Here is a 26,977-nt window from a genome sequence, read left to right as displayed (position 1 = left end):
TATTTATTTAGAGGGAGTCCCCCTGCTTCTCTGCTCCTCTTTCCTCTCACTCCTCACTTTATGATCTACATATGATGGAAAGGTGCTGGCCAGGTCAACCCAAGTGGGAGTGCATAAAAAAAAAGTTTGGGGGAGAAAAAAAGGCTAAGAGTTACATTAGCCTTCTGTTTAGCTGACTGTGTTCGCTAAGAAAGGGCATTGCCAAAGGAGTTGCCAAGGGAAGGAAGTAAGCTAGATTACTAGCCTTGGACACGATTGTGTCTAGACTAGTATCAAAAGCTCTGAGTGTAGGCCCATGTCATAAATAATGATGAAAAAATCATATCTCACACTGGGATCATGTATGTACACAATCTAATACTTCAAAATTGTGGATGACACATGACCACAGGAACAACATCAGTAAGAAACAAGAAGTGAAGGGGGTGCAGATTTTCTCACAGCATCACAGCGGGTGGGGTGGGGGGTCATCCGGTTTGGGTGCGTGGAGAGATATGTCCCTCGGGGAAGTTATGTTACCACCCCTATTGTGGGAGGCAAAGAACAGCCCTTGGTGGCTAAACCAATTGACCGTGCCTATAGAAGAAACATGGATATACAGAGCAACATTGTCTGTCCTATGCAATGATATTTGAATAACACAAGTGAGACAGGAAGTATACAAACTTCAATACAGTCACCTTGAAGTAATGACACACCCTATCAAGATGAAGAAATTCCTCCACCCCAGCAGACTATAAAATCAGCTGCAGTTATGTTGACAAACAAGTAGTTGTTGTTGCCAAGAACATGATCATCATTCCAAGTCTATAAAAGACTATGCAGCTTGCTTTTACCTCTGCTGTTACAGATGAGTCATGTAATAGAATGTGTGAGAGTCCATTGCTATCTCTATTGACAACCACTCTGCATCCTCAGTGGTTACCACAGAACCAATATCAACACAAAGACGAGTGGAAATAGTCTTGTGCATGTGCCTGATTTGATGTTTGTGAATGTGGTGTGTGTTTTGCTCTATGGCTGAGAAGATGAACGCCCTGTCAGATTCTATCACTTCACTCTGAGGCGACACAATGGATGCTGTGCCGATGCCTGCATTCCATGCTCATTCGTTCAGCCTTATCTGGAGGGCACTACCAGGGAGGCAGGCTGCATTCTCCTGCCACTGCCAGGCAACAGTAGCCATACCAAACAGCCAAACACCCATACCCTAGCCCTACCTAGCTTAGACCAGAGCCCTATATAGACCTAAACTAGCTCAGTTCCAGTCCCTCACCAATAGGCCTATACAGTCACAATCATTAGGGAAAGTTTGATTTGTAGTAAATTGCCAAAACACTCTTTGGAGAATGGAGGGAGACCAGATCAAAAGACGAGGAAGAGTGAGGTGCCCTAATACCCCAAAATGTTTTGTTTCAGGTCAAATGTGTTTGTCTCAATTACGGACAGTAGTAAGAACGTATAGCTTTTACATAATATCACAACTTACATTAGGACTGACCCCATTGAGTCGATTGTTTGGTCGATAGGCTGTTGGTCAACTGAGATTTCTTTAGACGAGCAGTCATTTTTTTCATGGTGCACAAGACACCTGTCTGTTTCGCGCCTGTCTCAGTGGACTAATCCATTGCGGAGACCATGGAGATGGCACAGTTCATCACTCTAAGACATTGTATATGGTTATATTATGTAAAAATAATGGTGAAACAATAATAAATCTAATATTTTATAACAGTTGTGATTTTCCCCTGTTGGATACGGTCGCTGTCCTCAGTTCTGAAACAATCTTCAGTGTACCGTAGAATTGGCGCCTTCCCTATGTTGCTATGTGCACAATAGCAAAGTTAACCAGCATATTGTGATTGAGAACAATGCGGCGGAGGCCTAATTGTCTAAGAAAATCGAGGAGAGGAAACCCCAATTTGGTTTAGGTCTATAATCAATAGCCTAACTGTTAAATGTGCCTGGCTTTAGAAAAATCTGCCATTCATCTGTACCAGTCAAAAGTTTGGAAACAACTACTCATTCAAGGGTTTTTGTTTATTTTTACTATTTTCTACATCAAAACTACAAAAGAACACATGAAATCATGTAGTATCCAAAAAAAAGTGTTAAATAAATCTAAATATATTTTATATTGCGCCGCCCTATGGGACTCCCAATCACGGCTGGGTGTGATACAGCCTGTATTCGAACCAGGGTGTCTGTAGTGACGCCTCAGCACTGATGCATTGCCTTAGACCACTGCGCCACTCAGGAGCACCCCCAAGTATCACTGTTCACAATGGATGACGAAATCAAAAAGGCCTATTTTCTCGTCTAAACTGAAAAACACTTCAGTTGCTAAATGAAGGATGACAAGCACCATTTAAGCCGCGACTTTGTGTTACGGAAACAGCTGCGTCTTTCTCATCAATAGCACTGTTCACCGTTTACTCCTGCTTTAACAGGGTGTAATTTGCTTAATAGTGGTAGTTGAGACATACAGTTAACAGCATTAGAAAGCTAAATTGCTTTCTTTTTTAAGCATGAGATAGCCTACCCCAGTGTTTCCCCTATGCATTTAGTAGTATAAACGTAAAATGACTAAAACCATATTTAAAGTGTGCAGAAAAGATAATGGAGCAATATATTTTAAATGAGATCTTTGAGAACTATCAATCACCAAAATAAAAACTAAACAGTCAGGGAGAATCTAAAATTCCAAAAATGTCATGGCATAGGGCCCCCGTTGATTTGGTTATAATGTTTGAGTCACTCCGATGCCTTAAGAACAAGGCATAAACCATGCTCATGTCGCTCAACGGTCCCCCCGCCCACTCCACTTCTCTCGCTCTCCCTCCATTGAAAGTAAATGGCTTCCGATGTTTCCCAGCGCGATGTCGCTTCCTAGCAATGGGAACTTGTGTGTGATGGAGCGGTCGGAAACCAAATGGAGTGAGTGAGACACATAACGGAGGGGAAAGGGAAAAGACCGTGGCTTGGTTTCTTTTTTGTTTTGAGTCGCTAATGCACACTAACAAATGGAACACTAGAGTCAACGTGAGTGAATTAACGGTCATCTTTTGGACACAATTTCCCCAGCCCGACTGTTTAGATTACCTGCCCCGGGCAAATCGGGCAACCATTAATGTCAATATAGGACTGTAAAAGTGACTGGTTTCTCTAGAAGCGAGCCTTGCTCACATGGCTGTCCTGTGCTGTCCCAGGGGTAAAGTCCACAGAGGGACAATCAGTTGTTTTTCCTACCTTTCACAAGGCAGTTTCACTAAACACATAAAACCTCACTTACTGACCCAAGCTTTGTGTGACAAGCCATGGATTAAAATGGCTTATTTTACAAAGCTATATGTTGAAAGGGCAGTGGTGTGGAGTGAACGGACAAAAAAAAAAAATCACTACACACTGAATAAAACTGCCTTGTTTAAAACCAAAGTGGCCAAACTGAAGCTTTTAGTCCTCTTTCTCTCGCGCTTTCATTCCCTGTTGACTTGTGTGTGTGGAGTACAGGGGGTGCATTGCTACTAGCGTCAGTGCAATGACATGCTAGCTGTTCCCACAGACTTCCAGTCGTTGAGCCAACGACTATCAATTTAAAAGCGCCATAAATATACATATTGGCAACAATTTAGCAGCGGTGGGCCACAGCTGCTAAATGAATATAGGGGAAACACTAGGAGCCTATATGGGCCCTGGGCTGTGTAGTCTTGCAGAGGCCTGTTGTCCCCCTCTCTCTTGGTCTGACTGGCTTGGCTGCTAATGCAGTCAGTGGATGCCCTGCTCTCTCTATGCTACTCTTTGCCCAGAGGAACTGACGGCTACACCCGTACTGTCACATTACTCTGCTTCTCACATACAAAACGAGAGTGACAAAGCAAGGATGTGTGGTGTGTCTGTGTGCTCGAGTCTTTTCCTGCGTGAATGAGTGTGTAAGTGTGCCTGTCTGTCTCTTGGTGTGTGTGTGCGTACACCGGGTTACAGGGTGCCAGGTTTTGCCAGCCATTAGTTTTTACTGCCTTGCTTCCCGGCCCGTTCTGGCTATTCTGACTGAGTCGGCTCGGTTTACCAGCAAGTCCAGAACCAGACCCATAATATCACTCCAAATGTACCTCTGGGGAGAAATGACAGGAGTAAGTCTGCCTGTTATAGAGCACAGGGAAATGTGTTCACACTTGAACAGGTGCTTGGCAGCGCAGAGCAGAGCTGGCTGGGTGGGTTAGAAAAGGAGATGATTAAAACCACCATGACCATCTCTCTCCACTCGGCGTGGCACAGACTGTCTTGCCGGGTTACATCCAAACACTCTTAAAACAGCTTCCTTCGTCACGTGAAAGGACTTTGACCATAGATTGTATAAAACACTTGGATGTTCCCCTATCGGTTGTAATGAAGGACTATTCAATTTCATTGATGGGACATGCCACGAATGTTTCTCCTGCACCTGGCTGTGTACTGGAGTGACGCGGGTTGATGATGCAAGCAAACCCTCTGGTCCCCAGGCCGGCGGTAGCCACAGCAGGCAGGCAGGTCCGGCTAGCTAGTACCATGCCAAGCCAAGTTCAGGGTGCAGTGATGCCTTCACTACCACACCGCTAGGCAATTATTATTTTTTTAATAACAATTCAGAGTCAGCCAGAGAAACATATTTTGTAATTTTGTGGGGATGACTACAGGCTACTGAAGTCCATGTGAGCCCATATTAAAAGAGATACCAGTACTACTCACAATATAAATATTCTCGTTGTTTGGATACCTGAAAGTAAGGGCGGCAGGTAGCCTAGTGTTCGGCCAGTAACCAAAAGGTTTCTGGTTTGAATCCCTGCGCCGACTAGGTAAAAAAAAGATATCTGCCCATGTACCCTTGAGCAAGGCACTTAACCATAATTGCTCCTGTAAGTCACTCTGGCTAAGAGCATCCACCATTTACATAAAAATAAATAAAATGTAAGGTAGTCCAAAACAGACAGCAACCCCATGTTCTTTCTACTTAGCTACAGTACAGCTTAGCAATACCATTAGCATGTGCAAAATAATGGGGCAGGCTTACCTTGGTCTAGGTTCTGCTAGTATGCTCCAGATAGTAAGCCTAAACCATCTCACACAGCAACATTACACACTGAGCATTACTAGCCTTTTACTAGTTCTACTAAGGAAGCCAGGCTACATTTAAAATGACACTGTTAGGGTCGGACAAATCAGCAACCAAATGAAACTCCTAATTGTCAGTTAACTTTGGCAGGCAGACAAGTCAACACTGGAGCGAAAAGAGAAAAACATGGCTGTTGGCGGAAAACGAGACAGGATATGTGTGGTGGGGGCATTTAAGCACAACAGCAATGACACATTTGCTCGCTCAGGCAAAAAGAGGCAAAGGATGAGGAAGAAAAAGATTAATATCTGGAGAATATTAACAACAGTCGGGCTGATACCACAGGCAAAATCCTAACACCATTGTCTGCCCGACTGTCCGGGAGTCTTCAGCCGTCTGTCAGTCACTCATCTCTGCAAACACCCATCACTCTGCCGTAAGGTGAGGACAGCATCAGAGACAGGCTGGGGAGTTATGACACAGAGTGAGTGAGAGAGATAGTGTGTGTGTGTGTGTGTGTGTGTGTCTAGCACAGCAGCAGTGTTTCCTCATCCCTCATTAGAGGCTAAATCACATGATCAGAGCGGTGAAAGAGGGGTGGTGGGCTGACGGGGGCTTGGCATGGGGCCTGGCTTGGTTAGGCTCAGGCAGGCAGGCAGGCAGGCTAGACAAAGGGAATCCCCCAGTGGAACACCTCTCTCCTGCTGCTCCCCTCTCTCTGGCAAACCCTGCCGTCTGTCCCTGCCCTACCATGGCACCACCTGCTGAGGTAATGGAGTCAATATACTGACAACAAAGACTAAAAAGTGACATACTGTATTATGAGGGTCAGTATGACCTAGCTTTAAGGGACATAACCTCTGCTGTGCCAGGATAAATACTTTGTGGACATACAGAGGCCATATGACAGGGACACTAGCAAGAGAGCTGACTGGCACAAAGGACAGTACACTCAACCATATCAACATTGAGGAAAATGCAAGTCATCCCCCTCCATACATAACATGGAAGGAGGGAAGGGCTTGTCAATGTTTCCTCCCTTAGTTTGAGCAGCCCCTGTGCATTTTTACGAGACAAACAGCCAATAAGGGGGGGGGGGGGGGGGGCTATCTAGCTACAATGCATCACAAAACAACACATTGACAAAGACAAGCCAGTATGAACCCTAGCTGGTTTCCTTGTTTGGTAGAAACATGTGACAGTACTGGCGCGAGGAGGTGTGTCACACACACACAAACACACACACATTTATAGGAATTTGTCGAATTCCAGTCAGCTCCAAGGTCGTTGCCCTTGTTCCATTGCGTGTGTGGTGACCGCGGGGTAACTGTTTACACACGAGCCCATGGCAATAGATCAGGAGGGATACACGGTGGCGTTTTCAACGCTAGCCTGGCCCATCGCCCCTGATGACAAGTCAACAAATCGTCCGTCATCAAAAGCAGTTGAGCTGTAGCTCACGTAAAAATAAAACCAAGGCAAAAGCAGGACAGTCATTACCCTCAAATAAAATGTTCACATGTATCAACATAGGCTTAGTTGATGAGTAAACCAACATGCCCCCGCACTAACAAAACACACACAGTCACACACAATTAATTCCTCCTCTACAGGTATTATATGGTTTACACAGCGTCGGCTTCAGACCGATTCAGGATTATAGTCTCTGACTGTTGTGGCCATGGCAGCGTTCAGTAAACCAGCCCAAAATAATCAGAAAAGGAAACTGGCGGTAGAGCTTACAACTTTGTGGTCTTCCTGAGGCCCGTCTGTGGTGTCTGTTTAAAACCTGCTAAATCGTTCTCACCAGACCATGAAGGAAGGTTGTGACCAAGACGAGAGGTCCGCTAGGAGATAGAATACAGACCCACTCTATCTGGGTTTTGATAGGCTAGCAGTGTCTTCAATCATTTTGTTTTTCTGCATTGTATAAGAAACAGGCGCCCTCCCACATAAAAAATAAATAAATACTATAGTGTATACTATGGTAGGAATACTAAAGCATTCACTGTAGTGTTTTTACGGACTGAAGTCTTTACTGTAGTATACTTAAGCAATAAGGCCCGAGGGGGTGTGGTATATGGCCAATATAACACGGCTAAGGGCTGTTCTTCAGGCACGACAACGGAGTGCCTGGAAACAGGCCTTAGCTGTGGTATATAGGCCATATACCACAAACCCTGATGTGGCTTATAGCTATTATAAACTGGTTACCAATGTAATTAGAGCAATAACAATAAATGTTTTGTCATACCCGTGGTATACGGTCTGATATGCCACGGCTGTCTGCCAATCAGCATTCAGGGCTTGAACCACCCAGTTTATAATGTAGTATTTACAGTTTACTATAGAATATACTACTATTTTTTTTACTACAGTATTTATACAGGTAATTAGTGTGGTGTTTTTGCGGACTATATTATTTACTGTAGTGTTTTTGGGGACAATACTGTAGTATTTACTAAACTACTTTTGTTTTATTATCTTTGTCATGTAAGTGGGGTTTTCCCCACGAGGAGAAATACTAAAAGAACAAATTTTCCATAATCTATAGGTAGGTAGGACTGGGATGTGATCAGAGTTTAGAGATTCTGCTCTTTTCTATAACCTGTAGAGAACACAATATATGGTCTATGCTTGGTATGTAGGCTTCTCACTTATAGGTGGCACAAATTGGGATATAGGGGACGGGAATGGGCACGGTACATGCAAATTAAATACTGCCGTATTTATTAACGTTTTTTAAATGCTGTGTTTTTTGCAGACTGTAGTATTTGTGAGGACATTTCTGTAGTATTTCCTACAGTGATTTTTTTGGTGTAGTATTCTACAACATTCTATACTAAGTACTACACATGATCGAGGGATACTACAGTGTGTAGTATAGTATTCTACAGTATACTACATACTTGTGACTTAGAATATGTGGACAACTACAAATACCTAGGTGTCTGGCTAGACTGTAAACTCTCCTTCCAGACTCACATTAAGCATCTCCAATCCAAAATTAAATCTAGAACCGGCTTCCTATTTCACAACAAAGCATCCTTCACGCATGCTGCCAAACATACCCTTGTGAAACTGACCATCCTACGGATACTCGAATTCGGCGATGTCATCTATAAAATAGCCTCCAACACTCTACTCAACAAATTGGATGCAGTCTATCACAGTGCCATCCGTTTCATCACCCATATACCACCCCCCCATTGCGACCTGTATGCTCTTGTTGGCTGGCCCTCGCTTCATACTCGTCGCCAAACCCACTGGCTCCAGGTCATCTGCAAGTCTCTGCTAGGTAAAGCCCCGCCTTATCTCAGCTCACTGGTCACCATAGCAGCACTCACCTGTAGCACCCGCTCCAGCAGGTATATCTCACTGATAACTCCCAAAGCCAATTCATCCTTTGCCCGCCTTTCCTTCCAGTTCAATGCTGCCAATGACTGGAACGAACTGCAAAAATCATTGAAGCTGGAGACCCAAATCTCCCTCACTAGCTTTAAGAACCAGCTGTCAGATCAGCTCACAGATCACTGTACCTGTAACATAGCCCATCCAATTACCTCATCCCCATACCTTATTTATTTAGCTCTTTGCACCCCAGTATCTTTACTTGCACATTCATCTTCTGCACATCTACCATTCCAGTGTTTAATTGCTATATTGTAATTACTTCGCCACCATGGGCTATTTATTGCCTTACCTCCATTATCCTACCTCCTTTGCACATGCTGTATATAGATTTTTCTTTTTTCTACTGTATGTTTGTTTATTCCATGTGTAACTCTGTGTTGTTGTATGTGTCGAACTGATGTGCTTGATCTTGGCCAGGTCGCAGTTGTAAATGAGAAATTGTTCTCAACTAGCCTACCTGGTTAAATAAAGATGAATAAAAAAATAAATAATTCTATACTAAGTACTGTAGTATTTTGTATGTGTGATCATAAAAGCAATGGCCTAAAACGTGATTCCCAATAAGCTGAAAGACATGAACACAACAGGCTCTCCAAACAGATCTACATTAGAGGCTTGCTACTAGTGCTAACAGATAAAGAGGGAGGTTTGCAGCTCGGTTTAATTTGGAGCCTGGCGGGGGAGCCAGGCATGGTGAAATCACACCCAGCACCAGAGCCAACTGGCTGGCCCACTCCCCTCAGAGCAGAGCTGAAGGAAGACAGCCGTGGGCCCAGACACAGCTGTTGAGTGGTGTCTTTGACACAGGGCTGTGCTCTCACTCTCCCTTTCCCGCTTGCTTTTATTTATTTATTCAACCTTTATTTAACTAGGCAAGTCAGTTAAGAACAAATTCTTATTTACAATGACGGCCTACCAAAAGGCCTCCTGCGGGGACAAGGGCTGGGATTAAAAATAAATAACTAAATAAAATATAGGACAAAAACCCACATCACGACAAGAGACAACACAACACTACATAAAGAGAGACCTAAGACAACAACATAGCAAGGCAGCAGCACATGACAACACAGCATGGTAGCAACACTACACCAACAGGACAACAACATGGTAGCAACACAAAACATTGTACAAACATTGGGCACAGACAACAGCACAAAGGGCAAGGTAGAGACAACAATACTTCACGCAACACAGCTACAACTATCAGCAAGAGTGTCCATGATTGAGTCTTTGAATGAAGAGTGTCATAAAACTGTCCAGTTTGAGTGTTTGTTGCAGCTTGTTCCAGTCACTGCCTACAGTGGACTAAAAATACGACCCAGGGATGTGTGTGCTTTGGGGTCCTTTAACAGAATGCGACTGGCAGAACGGGTGTTGTATGTGGAGAATGAGGGCTGCAGTTATCTCAGACAGGGGGGAGTGAGGCCTAAGAGAGTTTTATAAATAAGTATCAACCAGTGGGTCTTGCAATGGGGTATACAGAGATGACCAGTTTACAGAGGAGTATAGAGTGCAGTGATGTGTACTATAAGGAGCATTGGTGGCAAATCTGATGGCCGAATGGTAAAGAACACCTAGCCACTCGAGAGCACCCTTACCTTCCAATCTATAAATTATGTCTCCGTAATCTAGCATGGGCAGGATGGTCATCTGAACCAGGGTTAGTTTGGCAGCTGGGGTGAAAGAGGAGCGATTACGATAGAGGAAACCAGGTCTAGATTTAACTTTAGCCTGCAGCTTTGATATGTGCTGAGAGAAGGACAGTGTACAGTCTAGTCATACTCCCAAGTACTTATATGAGGTGACTACCTCAAGCTCTAAACCCACAGAGGTAGTAATCACACCTGTGGGGAGAGGGGCATACTTCTTACCAAAACACATGACCTTTGTTTTGGAGGTGTTCAGAACAAAGTTAACGGTAGAGAAAGCTTGTTAGACACTAAGGAAGCTTTGTTATTGAGCATTTAACACAAAATTCGGGGAAGGGACAGCTGAATATAAGACTGTATCATCTGCATATAAATGGATGAGAGAGCTTCCTACTGCCTGAGCTATGTTGTTGATGTAAATTGAGAAGAGCGTGTGGCCTAGGATCGAGCCTTGGGGTACTCTCTTGGTGACAGGCAGTGGCTGAGACAGCAGATTTTCTGACTTTATACACTGCACTCTTTGAGAGAGGTAGTTCGCAAACCAGGCCAAAAAACCCTCAGAGACACCGGCCCACAAGAATGGAATGGTCTACCGTATCAAAATAGTTGGCCAAGTCAATAAAAATAGCAGGACAACATTGCTTAGAATCAAGGTCAATGGTGACATCCTTGAGAACCTTTAAAGTTGAAGTGACACATCCATAATCTGAGCGGGAACCAGATTGCATACCAGATAGAATACTATAGACATCAAGAAAGCCAATCAATTAATTATTGAAAGGTTTTTCCAACACTTTTGATAAACAGGGCAAAATAGAAATAGGCCTATAACAGTTAGGATCAGCTTGATCTCCCCCTTTAAATAAAGGACAACCCAGATGGATTTTTGGGGTCAAGTTTTTAGAACCTCGGACTCAGTGACTGCCTGCAGGGAGAAACTTTGTAGCGGGGCAGGGGAGAAAGAGGGAGAAGCATAGGGGACAGTTGTATTAGAAGGGGTGGGAGATGAGGAAATGTTGGACGGGCAACAAGGCATGGCTGAGTCAAATAGGAATCCTGACTTAATGAAGTGGTGATTAACAAGCTTCTTGTCAGTAACAACCACATTATCAACATTAAGGGACATGGGCAGCTGTGAGGAGGAGGGTTTATTCTCCAGGTCTTTAACCGTTTTCCAGAACGTCTTGGGGTTCGACCCACAGAGAGAGAACTGCTCCCTAAAGTAACTAACTTTGGCCATCTGGATAGCCTGAGTCCACTTATTTCTCATTTGCCTAAACGAGAGCCAGTCAACCTGAGCGTGCGTGTGCCGAGCCTTTCACCAAATCCAATTCTTGAGGTGGAGTAACTCTGCAAGATCACAGTCGAACCAGGGGCTGAACCTGTTTATTTCTCTTTTTTTAATGGGGGTGTGTTTGTTAACAATCCCACTGAAAATATCAAAAAAGAAGGTCCAAGCGTCTTCCACAGAGAGGAAGGATCAAGCTGATTCTATACCATTTTACAGAAGCCAGTTCATGAAGGAAGGCGTGCTCATTAAAGCTTTTTAGCAAGCGTCTATGACAAATCAGGACAGGTTGTTTCACTGAGCAGCCATTACGAACACAGGCTGAAAAACAGTGATCACTAAGGTCATTACAGAAAATACCAGACTGATACCTAACAGGATTATTTGTGAGGATAACATCAAGAAGAGTAGCCTTTTCTGGGAGTTTGGAGTCATAACTTGTGGGATTGGTAATAATCTGAGAAAGATTTAGGGAGTCCCATTGCTTTAGGACTTGGTCAGGTGGTTTAAGCATGTCCCAGTTTAGGTCACCTAGCATGACACATTCAGACTTAGTGTAAGGGGCCAGGAGAGAGCTTAGGGCAGTTAGGGTACATGCCGGTGCTAATAGAGGACGATAGCACCCAGCAACAGTCAACAAAGAGCTATTTGAAACTTTAATACTTAAAACCAGCAAATCAAATTGTTTGGGGACAGACTTGTTGGAGACAACCAAGCACTGAAGGTGATCCTTGGTAAAGATTGCCACTCCCCCACCTTTGGAAGATTTGTCTTTCCGAAAAAAAAGGTTATCACCAGAAGAGTTAACATCAGTATTCAAAACACTCTTCCTTAACCATGTCTCAGTAATGACCAACCCAAACTTTCAATTGATCCATTTTAGGTCATAAGCTTCTAGTGTTAACGTGAAGAAAACCCAAGCTTTTACGAGAGCAGAAATCAGTGAAGCAGATATCAGAGCACAAGTCAGAATTGGGGCTAGCAACAGTACATGGGCCAGGGTGTACATGCACATTTCCAGATATCATCAACAGTAATACAATCAAGGCACGGCAGAGGACAGGGAGATCTTTGCAGTGCTGATTTATGACATCTGAACGTGCATCAGATGGCAACAAGATCATATTGTACAGCAATTTCATCAGGTAACATGAATACAAAGCCAGCGAGAGGTGGTTAGAATGGGCTGGAAGGCCACAAGTCTGTGTAACCAATAGAGAGTCAGAGTCCCGAGTGTGGGGACAAACAGTTGGGTAAAGAAAGTTCGTAGTCAACAAAGCATGCAGGAGTCGTGAGGCAAATAGCAAAATGCACAATCATTTTTTTTAACACAATGACTTGGGGCTAGCCATTGTAAGATCAGAGTCACTCGCCCCAACAGTGCCTGTGTGCTGGAGGAGAGCGAAAGCTCGGGAAGTGTCGTGGGGGTACCTGTACCAGACAGGGAGACAACCAGGGCAGACGGTGAACAGATCGCCAGGTGGAATCCAAGCAGCAGGCAACAGGAGTAGGTGTCACACCCACTTGGGAGAAGCTTTTATTTCTGGAGGCAAATGCCAGTGAATGGTCTCGGAACAGCAGGAGGGGGCTTCAATGCCTCTGGATTTGGGTGGGGTAGCCTGCCATTTGTTAGGCTTAAGGGCTTTGATACCTCTCGCTTCACACGTCAGTGCTAATTGAAGTTGTATCTCTTTGTCCTAGCAAGCTTGGTAGCCTTAGCATTCAGCCCTTATAAAGTAAAATATATACATCGATTTTTATTCTTGGCTTTTAAAAGTAAAAAAAAGTTTTGCTTCAGACTAAGCATTATTCACTCAGTTCCAGGTTGGATGGTGTCTTCAGGTTTCTGTTTGTTTGCTGTATAGTTTGAGAATAATAATCCTTGGGTGTAGGAAGCATTCCAAGTAATTCCATCCAAAATCAGGTTGTAGGTTTTGAGTTTTGATTTGGAGTGAAGATGATGTTGTTTATGGTAGCATACTGTATATGTCCCTACCAAAGAAATCCAAGTTTGTCTACTCTAAAGCTCTCTTTTCTTTTTGAAAAACATGCTGAAAAATGTGGGAGCTCATCTGCTCATGCATGACCTCTCCCCGGTGTAGAGTATGTTTTGCTCTCTTTAAGTCACACTACAGGATGTTTAACCCAAGAGATCACACCACTTTTATTTTTTATCTACACAGGAGGGTGAGCGAGTCAGAGGGGGAAAGAAAGGAAAGTAAATATGGAAATAAAAAAAGGGATATACATTTCTTTCAATATTTCAGGAGCCGAAGGGAAGAGTTGGAGAAAATATATCCTGTAACACTCCCTTCCCCTCCCCTCTCCTCTCCTTCCTCCATTCTTCTTTTTCCTGGAGTAGTGACCTCTATGGCCAATGCTTCTAGAATCATGCTATCAAATGCCACTGGCACAGGACACACTCACAGGAAACTCCACTGCACTGGCTGTTCCACAAGCAACACAAGGTTCGATACTGTGACCAAAACAGTAGTATTTGCGACCGTTTGACTTGGCAATGCGACACAGTGATTTTTTTTCTACCTGGACACGTTCGTTTTTGGTTCACAATTATCTTTTTACATTTTTTCTTTTCATGATTTATTCAAACTGTAATGTGCAATTGACCGAAAATAAACCAACTTTTTGAAGAGGAAACAATGGCACGGGATTGCCTGTGTGTGTGTGCAGTGCGAATAGGGCCCATACAGTCAGGTCCATAAATATTTGGACATTGACAAAGTTTTTATTTTAGCTATATAGCACAGCATGTTAGAGTTGAAATTAAAAACATTTGATGGTATTTACATTCCAAATCGGGTGAACGGTGTAGAAATTACAGCACAGTGGTCCCCGCCTTTTAAAGGAACCAAAAGTAATTGGACAATTGGCAGCTGGTCCATGGCCAGGTGTGTGTTATTCCCTCATTAGTTATTTTACAAGTAAGCAGATAAAAGGTCTAGAGTTGATTTCAAGCATGGCATTTGCATTTGGAATCTGTTGCTGTTAACCCTCAAAATGAAGTCCAAAGAGCTGTAACTGCCAGTGAAGCAAGCCATCATTAGAGCTAGCAAAAACATTTGGTGTGGCCAAATCAACTATTTGGTACGTTCTTAAAAATAATGCACTGGTGAGCTCAGGAACACCAAAAGGCCCGGGAGACCACGGAAAACAACTGTGGTGGATGACAGAAGAATTCTTTCCCTCGTGAAGGAAAAACCCCTTCACAACAGTTGGGCCAGATCAAGAACACCCTCCAGGAGGTAGGCGTATCTGTGTCAAAGTCAACAATCAAGAGAAGACTTCACCAGAGTAAATACATAGGGTTTACCACAAGATGTAAACCATTGATAAGCCTCACAAACAGGAAGACCAGGTTAGAGTTTGCCAAAAAACGAAGCCTGTACAGTTCTGGAACAACATCCTATGGACAAATGAGACAAAGATTAACTTGTACCAGAATGATGGGAAGAGAAGAGTATGGAGAAGGGAAGGAACTGCTCACCGTATTCTTAAAATCGGCAGACTCAATAGCCTTGGTTTCTCTAACGACTCCTTCGCCTGGTTCACTAAGTACTTCTCAGATAGAGTTCAGTATGTCACAGGGTTCAATTCTCGGGCCGACTCTTTTCTCTGTATATATCAGTGATGTCGCTCTTGCTGCGGGTGATTCTTTGATCCACCTCTACGCAGATGACACCATTCTGTATACATCTGGCCATTTTTTGGACACTGTATTAACTAACCTCCAGATGAGGAGGATCAACGCCATACAACACTCCTTCCGTGGCCTCCAACTGCTCTTAAATGCTAGGAAAACTAAATGCATGCTCTTCAACCGATAGCTGCCCGCACCCGCCCGCCCGACTAGCATCAATACTCTGGACGCGTAGAATATGTGGACAACTATAAATACCTAGGTGTCTGGCTAGACTGTAAACTCTCCTTCCAAGCTCACATTAAGCATCTCCAATCCAAAGTTAAATCTAGAATCAGCTTCCTATTTCGCAACAAAGCCTCCTTCACTCATGCTGCCAAACTTACTCTCGTAAAACGGACTATCCTACCGATCCTTGACTTCAGAGATGTAATTTACAAATTAGCTTCCAACACTCTACTCAGCAAATTGGATGCAGTCTATCACAGTGCCATCTGCTTTGTCACCAAAGCCCCATATACTACCCAACACTGCGACCTGTATGCTCTCCTTGGCTGGTCCTCACTACATATTCGTTGCCAAACCCACTGGCTCCAGGTCATCTATAAGTCTTTGCTAGGTATATCTCTGCCTTATCTCAGCTCACTGGTCACCATAGCAACACCCACCCGTAGCACACGCTCCAGCAGATTTCACTGGTCATCCCCAAAGCCAACACCTATTTTGGCCACCTTTCCTTCCAGTTCTCTGCTGCTGCCAATGACTGGAACGAATTGCAATAATCACTGAAGTTGGAGACTTATCTCCCTCACTAATTAGCGGTCAGAGCAGCTTACCAAACGCCACAGCTGTACACAGCCCATCTGTAAATAGCCCATCCAACCATCTACCTACCTCATCCCCATATTTGTTTTTCTGCTCTTTTGCACACCAGTATTTCTACTTGCACATCCCTGTCGACACATATCACTCCAGTGTAAATTGCTAAATTGTAATTACTTCACCACTATTGGCCTATTTATTGCCTTACCTCCTTACTTCATTTGCACACACTGTATACAGATTTTTCTATTGTGTTATTGACTGAACGTTTGTTTATCCCATGTGTAACTCTGTGTTGTTGTTTTTGTTGCACTGCTTTGCTTTATCCTGGCCAGGTCGCAGTTGTAAATGAGAACTTGTTCTCAACTGGCCTACCTGGTTAAATGAAGGTGAAATAAATAAATTATCCGAAGCATACCACCTCATCTGTGAAGCATGGTGGAGGTAGCGTTATGGCTTGGGAGTGTATGGCTGCCAATGGAACTACTTCCCTTGTATTTATTGATGATGGGACTGCTGACAAAGCAGCAGGATGAATTCTGAAATGCTTAGGGCTATTCTATCTCCTTTAGATTCAGCCAAATGCTTCAAAACTCATTGGACGGCGCTTCACAGTGCAGATGGACAATGACCCGAAGCATACTGCTAAAGCAATGCAATACTTTTTAAGGAAAAGTGGAATGTTCTGCAATGACCAAGTCAATCACCTGACTTGAATCCAACAAGCAGGAACTGAAGACAGCTGCAGTAAAGGCCTGGCAGACCATCACTAGGGAAGAAACCCAGCATCTGGTGATGTCTATGGGTTCCAGACTTCAGGCAGCCATCGACTGCAAAGGATTTGTAACCAAGTATAAAAACTCACAATTTAATTTATGATTGTCAGTTTGTCCAATTACTTTGAGCCCCTAAAAATGGTGGTGGTGGTGGGGGCTATGTATAAAACATGGTTAGATGAACATAAAGATGAAAGTCTACACTTAAAGCACATCTTGATTGTTTCCTTTCAAATCCATTGTGGCGGCATACAGAGCCAAAATGATGCAAATTGTGTGACTGTCCAAATACTTATGGACCTGACTGTATGTTTACCACTTTGTGTAGCTGTTAGCAATGCTAATGATAGCCTAACCATCTTCGGGTCAATGGAAATACAATTAAAAGTGAACTACAAAGTAGCCTATGCCTACCTGGCAGAAACACAGTGGTGGAAAAAGTATGTAATTGTCATACTTGAGTAAAAGTAAAGATACCTTAATAGAAAATGACTCAAGTAAAAGTCATCCAGTAAAATGTGTGTGAATTGGACCATTTTCTTGTCCTGCTAAGCATTCAAAATGTAACGAGTACTTTTGGGTGTCAGAGAAAATGTATGGAGTAAAAAGTACATTATTTTCTTTAGGAATGTAGTTCTTTAGGAAGTAAAAAGGTAAAAAATATAAATAGTAAAGTACAGATACCCCAAAAAACTACTTAAGTAGTACTTTAAAGTATTTTTACTTAAATGGATCAGACAATGTCGTTTTTATTGATCTGTTTGTCAGTGTCAGCAGAATAGGCTACCCTGTAATTTAGTCATTAAAAAAAAGATTCTGCTAATGTCTCCAGTCATATAGTGTAGTAGAATTGAATGAAATGTGTTCATCAAAGGCCAAGAAACATATCTACATGCTCAAGCATGCATTGAACAGTCTTTTTTTGCAAACAGTGATTGAGTTATATTATTAGCCTAAATTATGACTATCCAATATACTCATCACATTAGGAAATCTTACAGAAGTCTGCAAATGCGCTAATGCAAATGTGGTGATGCAAATGCGGTGATCCTTTATTATAAAAGGTGCATTTTTATGGTGTAAATTTTCTTCCCCAAACCTGAAACTCACGCGCCACCTATGGCTACAGAAACACAGCTAGTCAAACAACAGTATGGCTGTTAAAGGGTACACCTGAAAACCTCTTTGGGCTAGGGGGCAGTACTTTGACGTCCGGATGAAAAGTGTGCCCAAAGTAAACTGCCTGTTACTCAGGCCCAGAAGCTAGGATATGCATATAATTGGTAGGTTTGGATAGAAAACACTCTAGTTTCTAAAACTGTTAAAATAATGTCTGAGTATAACAGAACGGATATGGCAGGCAAAACCCAGAGGACAAACCATCAAAAAGCCTACCACTGTTTCCAATGGCTGTCATGTTTATTATGAGGCGAAATCCTCCCAGATTACAGTTCCTAGGGCTTCCATTAGATGTCAACAGTCTTTCATTTTAGTCTGGAATTGGTAGTTTTTCTAAGTGGCTCACATTTTGGCTGTAGTGTTTTCATGCGTGTGGATGAGAGTGCATTATTTGTTGTTTATCTCCGGTAATGAACATACTATTCTCTTGAACATACTATTCTCTGTCTTAAATTTGATCATTTATTTACGTATTATGGCACCTTAGGTTTGATTATAAATGTTGTTTGACTTGTTTGGATAAGTTTATTGGTAACGTTTGGGATTAATTTTGTATGCATTTTGAATCCGCATTTTGGTGGATTATTGAATGAAGCGCGCTAGCTAAACTGAGTTTTTGGGGATATAAAGAATGACATTATCGAACAAAATGACTATTTGTGATGTAGCTGGGACCTTTGAGGGCCAACAGAAAAAGATCTTCAAAGGTAGGGCATTTATTATATCGCTATTTCTGACTTTCGTGGTTGAAAAATGTTTTTCATGCTTTTGTATGCGAGACGCTGTCCTCAGATAATCGTATGGTGTGCTTTTGCCGTAAATTATTTTTGAAATCTGACACAGCGGCAGGATTAACAAGAAGTTAAGCTTTATTTTGATGTATGGCACTTGTATTTTCATGAATGTTAAATATTTATATCTCTGTAATTTGAATTTCGCGCTCTGCAATTTCACAGGATATTGTCGAGGTGGGTCGCTAGCGGAACGCCTGCGCCAGAAAGGTTAAAGGGTAACTACAGAAAACAAAATCTAAATTTCTCAGGTTTTTTCCAGACCTCAAATTGTTCCCTGATGTGGTTTAAGCATTGTTGTAGACATAGATGAAAAAAATATAGTTTTCTAAAATTCTACCCTCTAGAGGATTTAGCAGAAAATAACACATGGCACTTTGAAATATGCAAAAAATACGTTTTTCACTTTCTTTTCTTTGCTGTAAATCTATCAAAATCAACGTAAGAACACAAGGGCATGCTAATAAAAAAATGGCTAGTCATGATTAGCCTGGTTCTGTATGGAATGCAGGCACATTATGGAACACAGGCCAGGTCATTATCAATGATCATGTTTTTTTTTTTATGAGACAATTGGTGCGACCAAATCATTGGTAGCATCAGTGGGACCAGTGGAAAAGGTAAGTTTAATACACTGCAATGACTGGGAACATACCACAAAATTGTATTCCCTGTCTGTCCTCCTCCGTAAGATCCCCTTCAACACGATCTTCTCTACATGCACGGCTGTGAGGAGCGAGGGAAGAGGATTAGCACATACTGTACAGTCTTATTGGAACTGCTTCACAGTAATAATAGTTAAATATATGGGGCTGTGCATACAGTTGTAATTTTCTTCCCAATTGACTGCGAGGAATTTGTAACACTGTGGGGGTGGGTGTGTGTGTATACATTTGTGTGTTCTTCACTGGCTTACCTTCCCTTTGGGCCCTTCTGCTGGGGGGTGTCTGGCTGGCGTGGCGAGCCTGTCCCTGTGCCTGCGTCCTCTCACCCAGACTGGCCTCGATGGTGACTGCTGCTGGGCCATGCTCCTCTGCTTTCTGGGTCTTGTTGTGCTGTCGGAACACAAAGGGACTAGTGAGTAGAAAGCTTTCAACATCACAGCTGTACTCGGGCATTTAAAAGATGACATCCCACACAGCAAGGTCACCAAGATTAATCAAACTATCAAGCTCCTATAGAACATCTGTCAGGTGTGAGCGAATACTAAAATGTTGCCGCTTGTGCCATTGTTGCAGTGGTGCTTTTGTCCGTCTGGGACCCATGCCGTTGTTCATAAGTTGGTCTTTGAACACTTGCATATGGGATGAGACATACAGCAGCCAGCCCTCCACCACACACTCACACAGCTTGGGTTGCAAAGGGTTGGAAACTTTCCGGTATATTTCCGGAATGTTTCCATGGGAAGTTAAGCCCGGGAATTTGGGGAATTTTGCTTAAATTCATCAAACAAAGTTAGCTTATAACAATTAACCCTTTTTGTGGGATACACAAGGCAATTCTAGGTCTTGTGGCATATTTTGGTTGAACTGTCCCCAATTCAATGGAATTGCAACCCTCTGCATGCACAGTGCATGCTTCCATCACATGTGCAGCTGATTCTCAAGATCTTGCACACTAATGAGATGCTATTGAGCCCACACCACTACACTGTCTGAGCCAAGGACTACATGCTTTCTGGTAAGTTTTGATTACAATACTGGGTGGGGTGAATATATTTTAGGACATACATAATTCTTTGTTAACTAGTAAATAGTATCCTACAGCAAAGTGTTTTTAAATAATTTCTAACTTGTTAACAATTTCTGCTAGTTTTAGCTAGCTTCAGCCTGCTAACTGAGGAGTGTTAATTCACCTGTTTCCATACAGGTTTCATTTTAAAACATTTATCTTACAAAGGAGTTGTTTAATCTAACTGCTTAACTATTTATCTGTACATGGAATTGTATTTATTTCTTTTTTTTACTCTCTTTCCCCTCCCTTAATCTTAACAGGAAAATGCCACGGGCACTATCTGATGTGTGGAGACATTTCACTGCAGCGAAGCTGTGCACATTTGAAAATACTGTCCCAAATCATATGTGAAGAATGCAACAAAGATGCAGAATCATCTGGCCAAGTACATAAAGTTCCCTCAGCGCTCACAACAAGCAACCTCTGACAAAAGTCTCTCCACTTCTACTCAAGGTGAAAATTATGAATCAGACACCTTATCGATAGCAACAGCTCATGGTCCTTCTGGAATCAAAGTTTTTTTTGACTCAATGGAGGAACATAGAGAAATGCTGATGAATGTCTTGCTCGAGCTGTATATGTAACTGGTTCACCTTTGGTGCTCAAAGGCAATGTGTATTGGAAGAGATTTCTGAATGTTCTTCGCCCAGCATACACCCCTCCAACCAGACATGCTTAATCTACTAATTTGCTGGATGCAGAGTTCAACAGAGTTCAAGTGAAGGTCAAGCAAATCATAGAGAAAGCAGAGTGTATTGCAATCATCTCTAATGGGTGGTCAAATGTTCGTGGGCAAAGAATAATTTAATTCATAATCTCCACCCCTCAACAAGTATTCTACAAGAGCACAGACATAAGGGACAACAGACACCAGTCTCTACATTTCAGGTGAGCTGAAGACAGTCATCAATGACCTTGGACCACAGCAGGTATTTGCACTGGTGAAAGACAATGCTGCGAACATGAAGGCTGCTTGGTCTAAAGTGGAGGAGTCCTACCCTCACATCACATCCATTGGCTGTGCTGCTCATGCAATGAATCTGCTCCTCAAGGACATCATGGCACGGAAAACAATGGATACCCTCTACAAGAGAGCCAAGGAAATGCTTAGGTATGCGAATGGTCATCAAGTTATAGCAGCAATCTACCTCACCAAGCAAAGTGAGAAGAATAAGAGCACCACATTGAAGCTGCCCAGCAACATCCGTCGGGGTGGTGTTGTCATCATGTTTGACAGTCTCCTGGAGGGGAAGGAGTCTCTCCAAGAAATGGCCATATCAGACTGTCGAGAGGATTCTCCTGGATGATATATTTTGGGAGAGAATGGTAAGCCTGAAACTCCTGAAACCTATAGCAGTAGACATTGTACAGATTGATGGAGACAATGCCATCCTGTCTGATGTTCAGTCTCTGCTTGCAAAAGAGAAGAAATCTGTACTGCCTTGCCCACTTCACTGTTGCTCCAAGCAGAGGAAACTACAGTTCTGAAATGCATCAAAAGCGTGAAGACTTCTGCCTGAAACCCTTACATGCCGCAGTGTACATGTTGGACCTCAAGTATGCTGGCAAGAGCATCCTGTCTGGTGCAGAGATCAACAAGGCCTATGGTGTCATCACTACCGTCTCTTGCCACCTTGGTCTAGATGAGGGCAAGGTTCTTGGCAGTCTGGCAAAGTACACTTCCAAGCAAGGGCTTTGGGATGGAGATGCAATATGGCAGTCATGCCAACATATCACATCAGCCACTTGGTGGAAGGGACTTGGTGGATCTGAGGTTCTTTCCCCTGTTGCCTCTATCATCCTCCAAATCCCACCAACATCAGCCGCCTCAGAGCACAACTGGTCCTTGTTTGGGAACAAACACACCAAAGCACGTAACAGGCTGACCAATACAAGGGTTGATGGCCATCCATTTGAGGCTTTTTGACCAGCCATCCTCAACAAGGTTGGAAAGTGGCAGGACATTGAGGAGGTGATAAAATATTTTAAAATGTTGAAAGATAATGATTACATAATTCCACTCTGAAACCTTATAATTGTATGAAATTGATTAGAATCATAAAATTATAATCTGATGATGCGTGTGGTTTTAGTCCGAATTAACAATGTATCTGTATAGTGGAAAAACGCACTGTCTGAGCAAGGCGTGGTTTAGAATTTGAACTTGTATGTGTGTGCCGAAGAAAAAAAACGAGAACAATTAAACTGTGTTTGAACCGATCTGGCTAGGCCTCTGAGAAATGTATGATAGCATAGGGAGTACTTCTCAAGGTTCCCCTAATCTCGGGGGAATGGAACGGTCGGCTGGGTAGTGATACACAGTGGTGAGAACTATGGAGAAGGATAAAACTCACCTACTGTTTGGTGGTATGTATGTGCGTAGGATACCTACTGTTGGTGTGTATGTATGTGCGTAGGATATGTACTGTTTGTGTGGAAGTATGTGCGCAGCTATAAAATGGATGTCTTTGTATAAGGAACTGTACTATCTTTTAGTCTTTGACTAATTATTATTAAACCCATGGTTTTACAGATCTCGGGATTGGTCAGAGCTATTGATTATCAGTTATTATCATTGGGATTGAACATTCTCATGACAGGAGGTCCAGGGAGAAGACATGGAAGCATGAGAGGAAGACACCCAAAGCTTTAGTTTCTAAGCTATCATTTTATAGATGTACGCTGAAAATATTTTGGGGAGATGCGATGGATCACTGGGGATCATTCAATATTCCCTTTCTTGTTGTTCAGTGAAATCATCACATGTGAAGTCAACTCATTTAATTAAAAGTTCAATTTGTAAGTAAATTGTTTTGTTTTTTATTTCTATTGGAAGGTTTTAATCATTTGCAAATATGTCTACTTATGATAAGGTAAAAGGTTTATGTTTCTGTCTCCATATGATATGGTAAATATATCCAATGCAAAAAAGATCTACATTTAAATGGTATTAATATTAATTTGCATATATTCCCACGGAAAGTTTCCACCTCTGAATATTCCCCAAAAAGTGCAACCCTAAACACAGTATTAATGTACTTCATTACATCCTTGATAGAATCAGCATTTACATATTCATAATTGATCATGGGTTTTGCTGCATCAATTCCCAGAGATCTCTTTTTGCACACACACACGCCCTGCTTGCAGCCCATGAGAAGGGGTCAGGGCTTTGGTCCCTGGCTATCAGCTAGGAGGCAGAGCTGACAAACAGACTGACAGTTATGCCTCCGCTGAAGGTCATGGGAGAACAGAACACAGTTCAGCCCTGGCATATCAGTGCAACACAAGCCCCAACACAAGCCAGAGGAGAGAGAGGGGACAGATACAGTAGTGCTATTGGAGAACTGGTACTAGGGCTTATATGATAATAGCAAAAGCCTAGTTCTGTATGCTTCAAATATACCAGGGGAAAACCAACCATAGCATTCAATAGATGGATAGCCTTGGTCCTATATCAGTGGCACTTGAATGATGCCAAACACAACAAAACAAAGCGACCACATCAGCTTCTGCTGGCTTGAAGCGTTTCCTCCCTCTTTACATTTGACATGGTCCAGGAACAACAACTGTCTTACAAATGGGAGCTCTGATTTAATTTGGCATTAACTCGACATCTGCTGCTGCTGCAGTGGAGAGAGGTGATTCACCATGAGGCCATCAAGGTCTATTTCTGGAACGGGTTAGTCAGTGGACATCACTCTTTTTCATCCAACACGGTTCAGTGGAGATTGATGTAATGAACTGCATGTTGAACTGCAGAGGGAGTCTCTCTATGAGCCTGCTTACAGTTGGGTAAATCCACTTGAATTCTATAACTTTTTGACAGCAACGCTTTTGATATGAACAAAACTTTCCATAAATGTTTGTCCATTGTAGAAGTACTCAAAGTGACTTTTTGGACCTAGATGCCAAAACATTCAAGAGATAAAAGGTGCTCAAAGTTTACCTATTTTGCATACGCCACCACCATAACATGAGATACCAATGTCTTCATCAGTAGAAATTAAATGGTTGAGATTGATAACACTTAAAAGCTTACAAACTGGGTTGTCAAACTATTTCATAATTCACGTTTAAGGTTAAAAAATTCAAAAAAATGCATAAGCTCATATTTTTTTAATATTCACATATGCTGTGGCTTAGACCCTACTTACATCTGAGGTTTTAGTGTTGTGACCGCAATCGGTTGAGACAACATGCTCTTGAATACAGGGCGAGTGTCATGTTTTTGCTGATAAATGGACTAAAATGGGAATAGAATTGAAATTTCTACTTTCAAATGGTGCCACAAAGACGGTTGGAGGTCCACACCAGTGTAGGTTGGTAGGAGGAGCTATAGGAGGACGGGCTCATTGTAATGGCTTGCATGGAATCATTGGAACGGTATCAAACACAAACATATGGAAACCACGTCTGACTCCGTTCCATTTATGCCATTCCAATGACCCCGTCCTCCTTTAGCTCCTCCAACCAGCCTCCTCTGGACCACACATCAGAGAGTGTTGAATTGAATGGGAATATCCGTTGTTTAAATTATACTGTCAACCCATCAACAATTTACTATTGAAATCATATAAATATAGATCATAGAATAGACATGACCATTTAAGATCACATTCAACAGTGGGTGGACCGGCCGCCATCTTTGTGGTAGTAATTAGAAGTAAAAATTTAAATTCAAGTTAAATGTCAATGGTGTACCAGCTAAATTACAGTGGTCTGAAGGGATAGGTCCATTCTATTTCTATTATTGAAATGACACCCACCCTGTATTCAAGAGCATGTTGTCTCTCAACCAATGGCGGACACACCACAAAAACCTCAGGTGATGGAAAGTAGGGTCTAAGCTACAACATGTAAATATGAAAAAAAGATAACTGATGTGATAGATTGTTGATGTTAAAAGGTTTTTACAAAAAGCTATTATTTATTTATTTTCATTATAAAATAGTTTGACAACCCTGTTTGTAGGCTTTTAAATTATATCAGACTATTTATATTTTTCAATGATGAAGACATCGATGTCTAATGGTATGGTATGCTAAATGGGTCAACATTGAGCTGAGCATCTCCTAAATGTATTGACATTCTGGTCCAAAAAGTCTCTTTCTGACCACTTCTTCCCTGGGCAAAGATATATGGGAAGATGTGTTTAAATCAAAGCGGGACGCTGTAAAAAAAAAGTACATTAATTCAAATTCAAAGTTAGAAAATAACCCAAGTATGTGAAGTAAGATTTTCGTCTCTTCGACATCAGATTTGCATTCTTCCTATTTACACTATCCTACCTGTCCTATACATTGGACACAGCAACACATGTTGGAGATTCACCCTCTTACCCAAGCAATTCCACCTGGTGTAGCCTAGGCAACAACAAAAAAAAGGCCAGTACTTGAGCAAGTACCTCATTAGTAAACTCCTAGGAATTGAGAGCTCCAATTGTGGTCACTCTAGGCTCAGAGTGACTGAACTCTCTTCTTTGCTGGTAAACTGCGGGGGTGGAGAGGGTGGATTGGGACAGTGTTTGCTATAACAACACATTAAAACCTCACGCCATTTCACTTGAGCGCTAGTAGCTGTTCTTCAGATCATAATTGCAGGCTATGAGAGTGTAAGTATATCTGAGTTGTGAGGTTGTGTGCTGCTGGCTTCAACATCTTTCTCCAAGTGGCTAAATATGACATCAGGCACACATAGAGATGTAACTATTTCAGTGGACAAGTGGGTCAACAACACTACAGTCAACATGGATGATTGCCCAACACAGAACTGTATTAAAACTATACTAGAAACACAAGTGGAAATAGGACGTGACCACGGGTTGTCACAGAAATGTTCTGTATATAGCCTATTCAAAGTACGGAGAAAATAAAATCATGGATGTGTCTGTTATTTTTATAGCCTACACAGTGACAAGTACCACTCCAATACAAATATAGGCCTGCAATCAGTATAAAGTCATTAGGCATTTGCTTTCACCTGGCCAAATAGCTTGTTTAAATCAGTAAAGGCGAGTAGACAAGAAGAGAGGACACCCTGTTAAGATGCAGCACCCCAAGAAGGAAATCCCTCTCTGTCAACAAACTGAGACCCTGGCTGGCCTCCCCGTATCCTATATTCTGCAGTCAGTCACCTAATGCTCAGTTGGTTTCAAGCCCTTGGCTTCCAGCATGGTTTTGAGCCCCACACTCGGACATAACTTCCTTCTCCCTGTAGAGTCGCCAGGCCTGCAGTGCAGTAGGCCACAAGGCCAAATACCTTGCACGCAGCACAGCACATAACTCTTTGTGAAATGCCCGTAAAGACGAGCAAGTGTATTTCGGGGGGTTGATTCCATGGTGGCGTTTTGTATTGGAAGAGATGACAACCAGTCCCCTGTAACACTATTAAATTCCTAGCGTAGGGCATAGCGGCTGTTATACAACGGGTGGGTCTAATCCTGAATGCAGATTGGTTAAAAGTGCATTCCAGCCAGTGTCTATTCCACAAGTATGTTCAAGCACTCTTGAGTGGGGATTTTCCACACCTAGCGAGAATTCTGGATATTTCCATGAATATGTCACACACTCTA

General features: G+C 42.5%; 1 protein-coding gene across 5 annotated transcripts in view; it reads right to left on the bottom strand.

Annotated features, from left to right (window-relative positions):
* The window catches only part of LOC110489808 (zinc finger CCHC domain-containing protein 2), a 65,755-nt gene that overhangs the window by 30,327 nt on the left and 8,451 nt on the right, over positions 1-26,977 (bottom strand). For all 5 annotated transcript variants that reach the window (XM_036944073.1, XM_021562729.2, XM_021562731.2 and 2 more), the window contains exons 2-3: positions 19,586-19,724; positions 19,325-19,395 (exon numbers count right to left, since the gene is read on the bottom strand). In XM_036944073.1, the coding sequence (XP_036799968.1) occupies positions 19,325-19,395; positions 19,586-19,724 (210 nt within the window). The remainder of the gene's footprint in view (positions 1-19,324; positions 19,396-19,585; positions 19,725-26,977) is intronic.

Source organism: Oncorhynchus mykiss, chromosome 15 (genome assembly GCF_013265735.2).
Source record: "Oncorhynchus mykiss isolate Arlee chromosome 15, USDA_OmykA_1.1, whole genome shotgun sequence".
Classification (NCBI taxonomy): domain Eukaryota; kingdom Metazoa; phylum Chordata; class Actinopteri; order Salmoniformes; family Salmonidae; genus Oncorhynchus; species Oncorhynchus mykiss.
The sequence above is the reverse complement of the archived record's forward strand: the minus strand, read 5'-3'. Positions and strand labels throughout refer to the sequence as shown.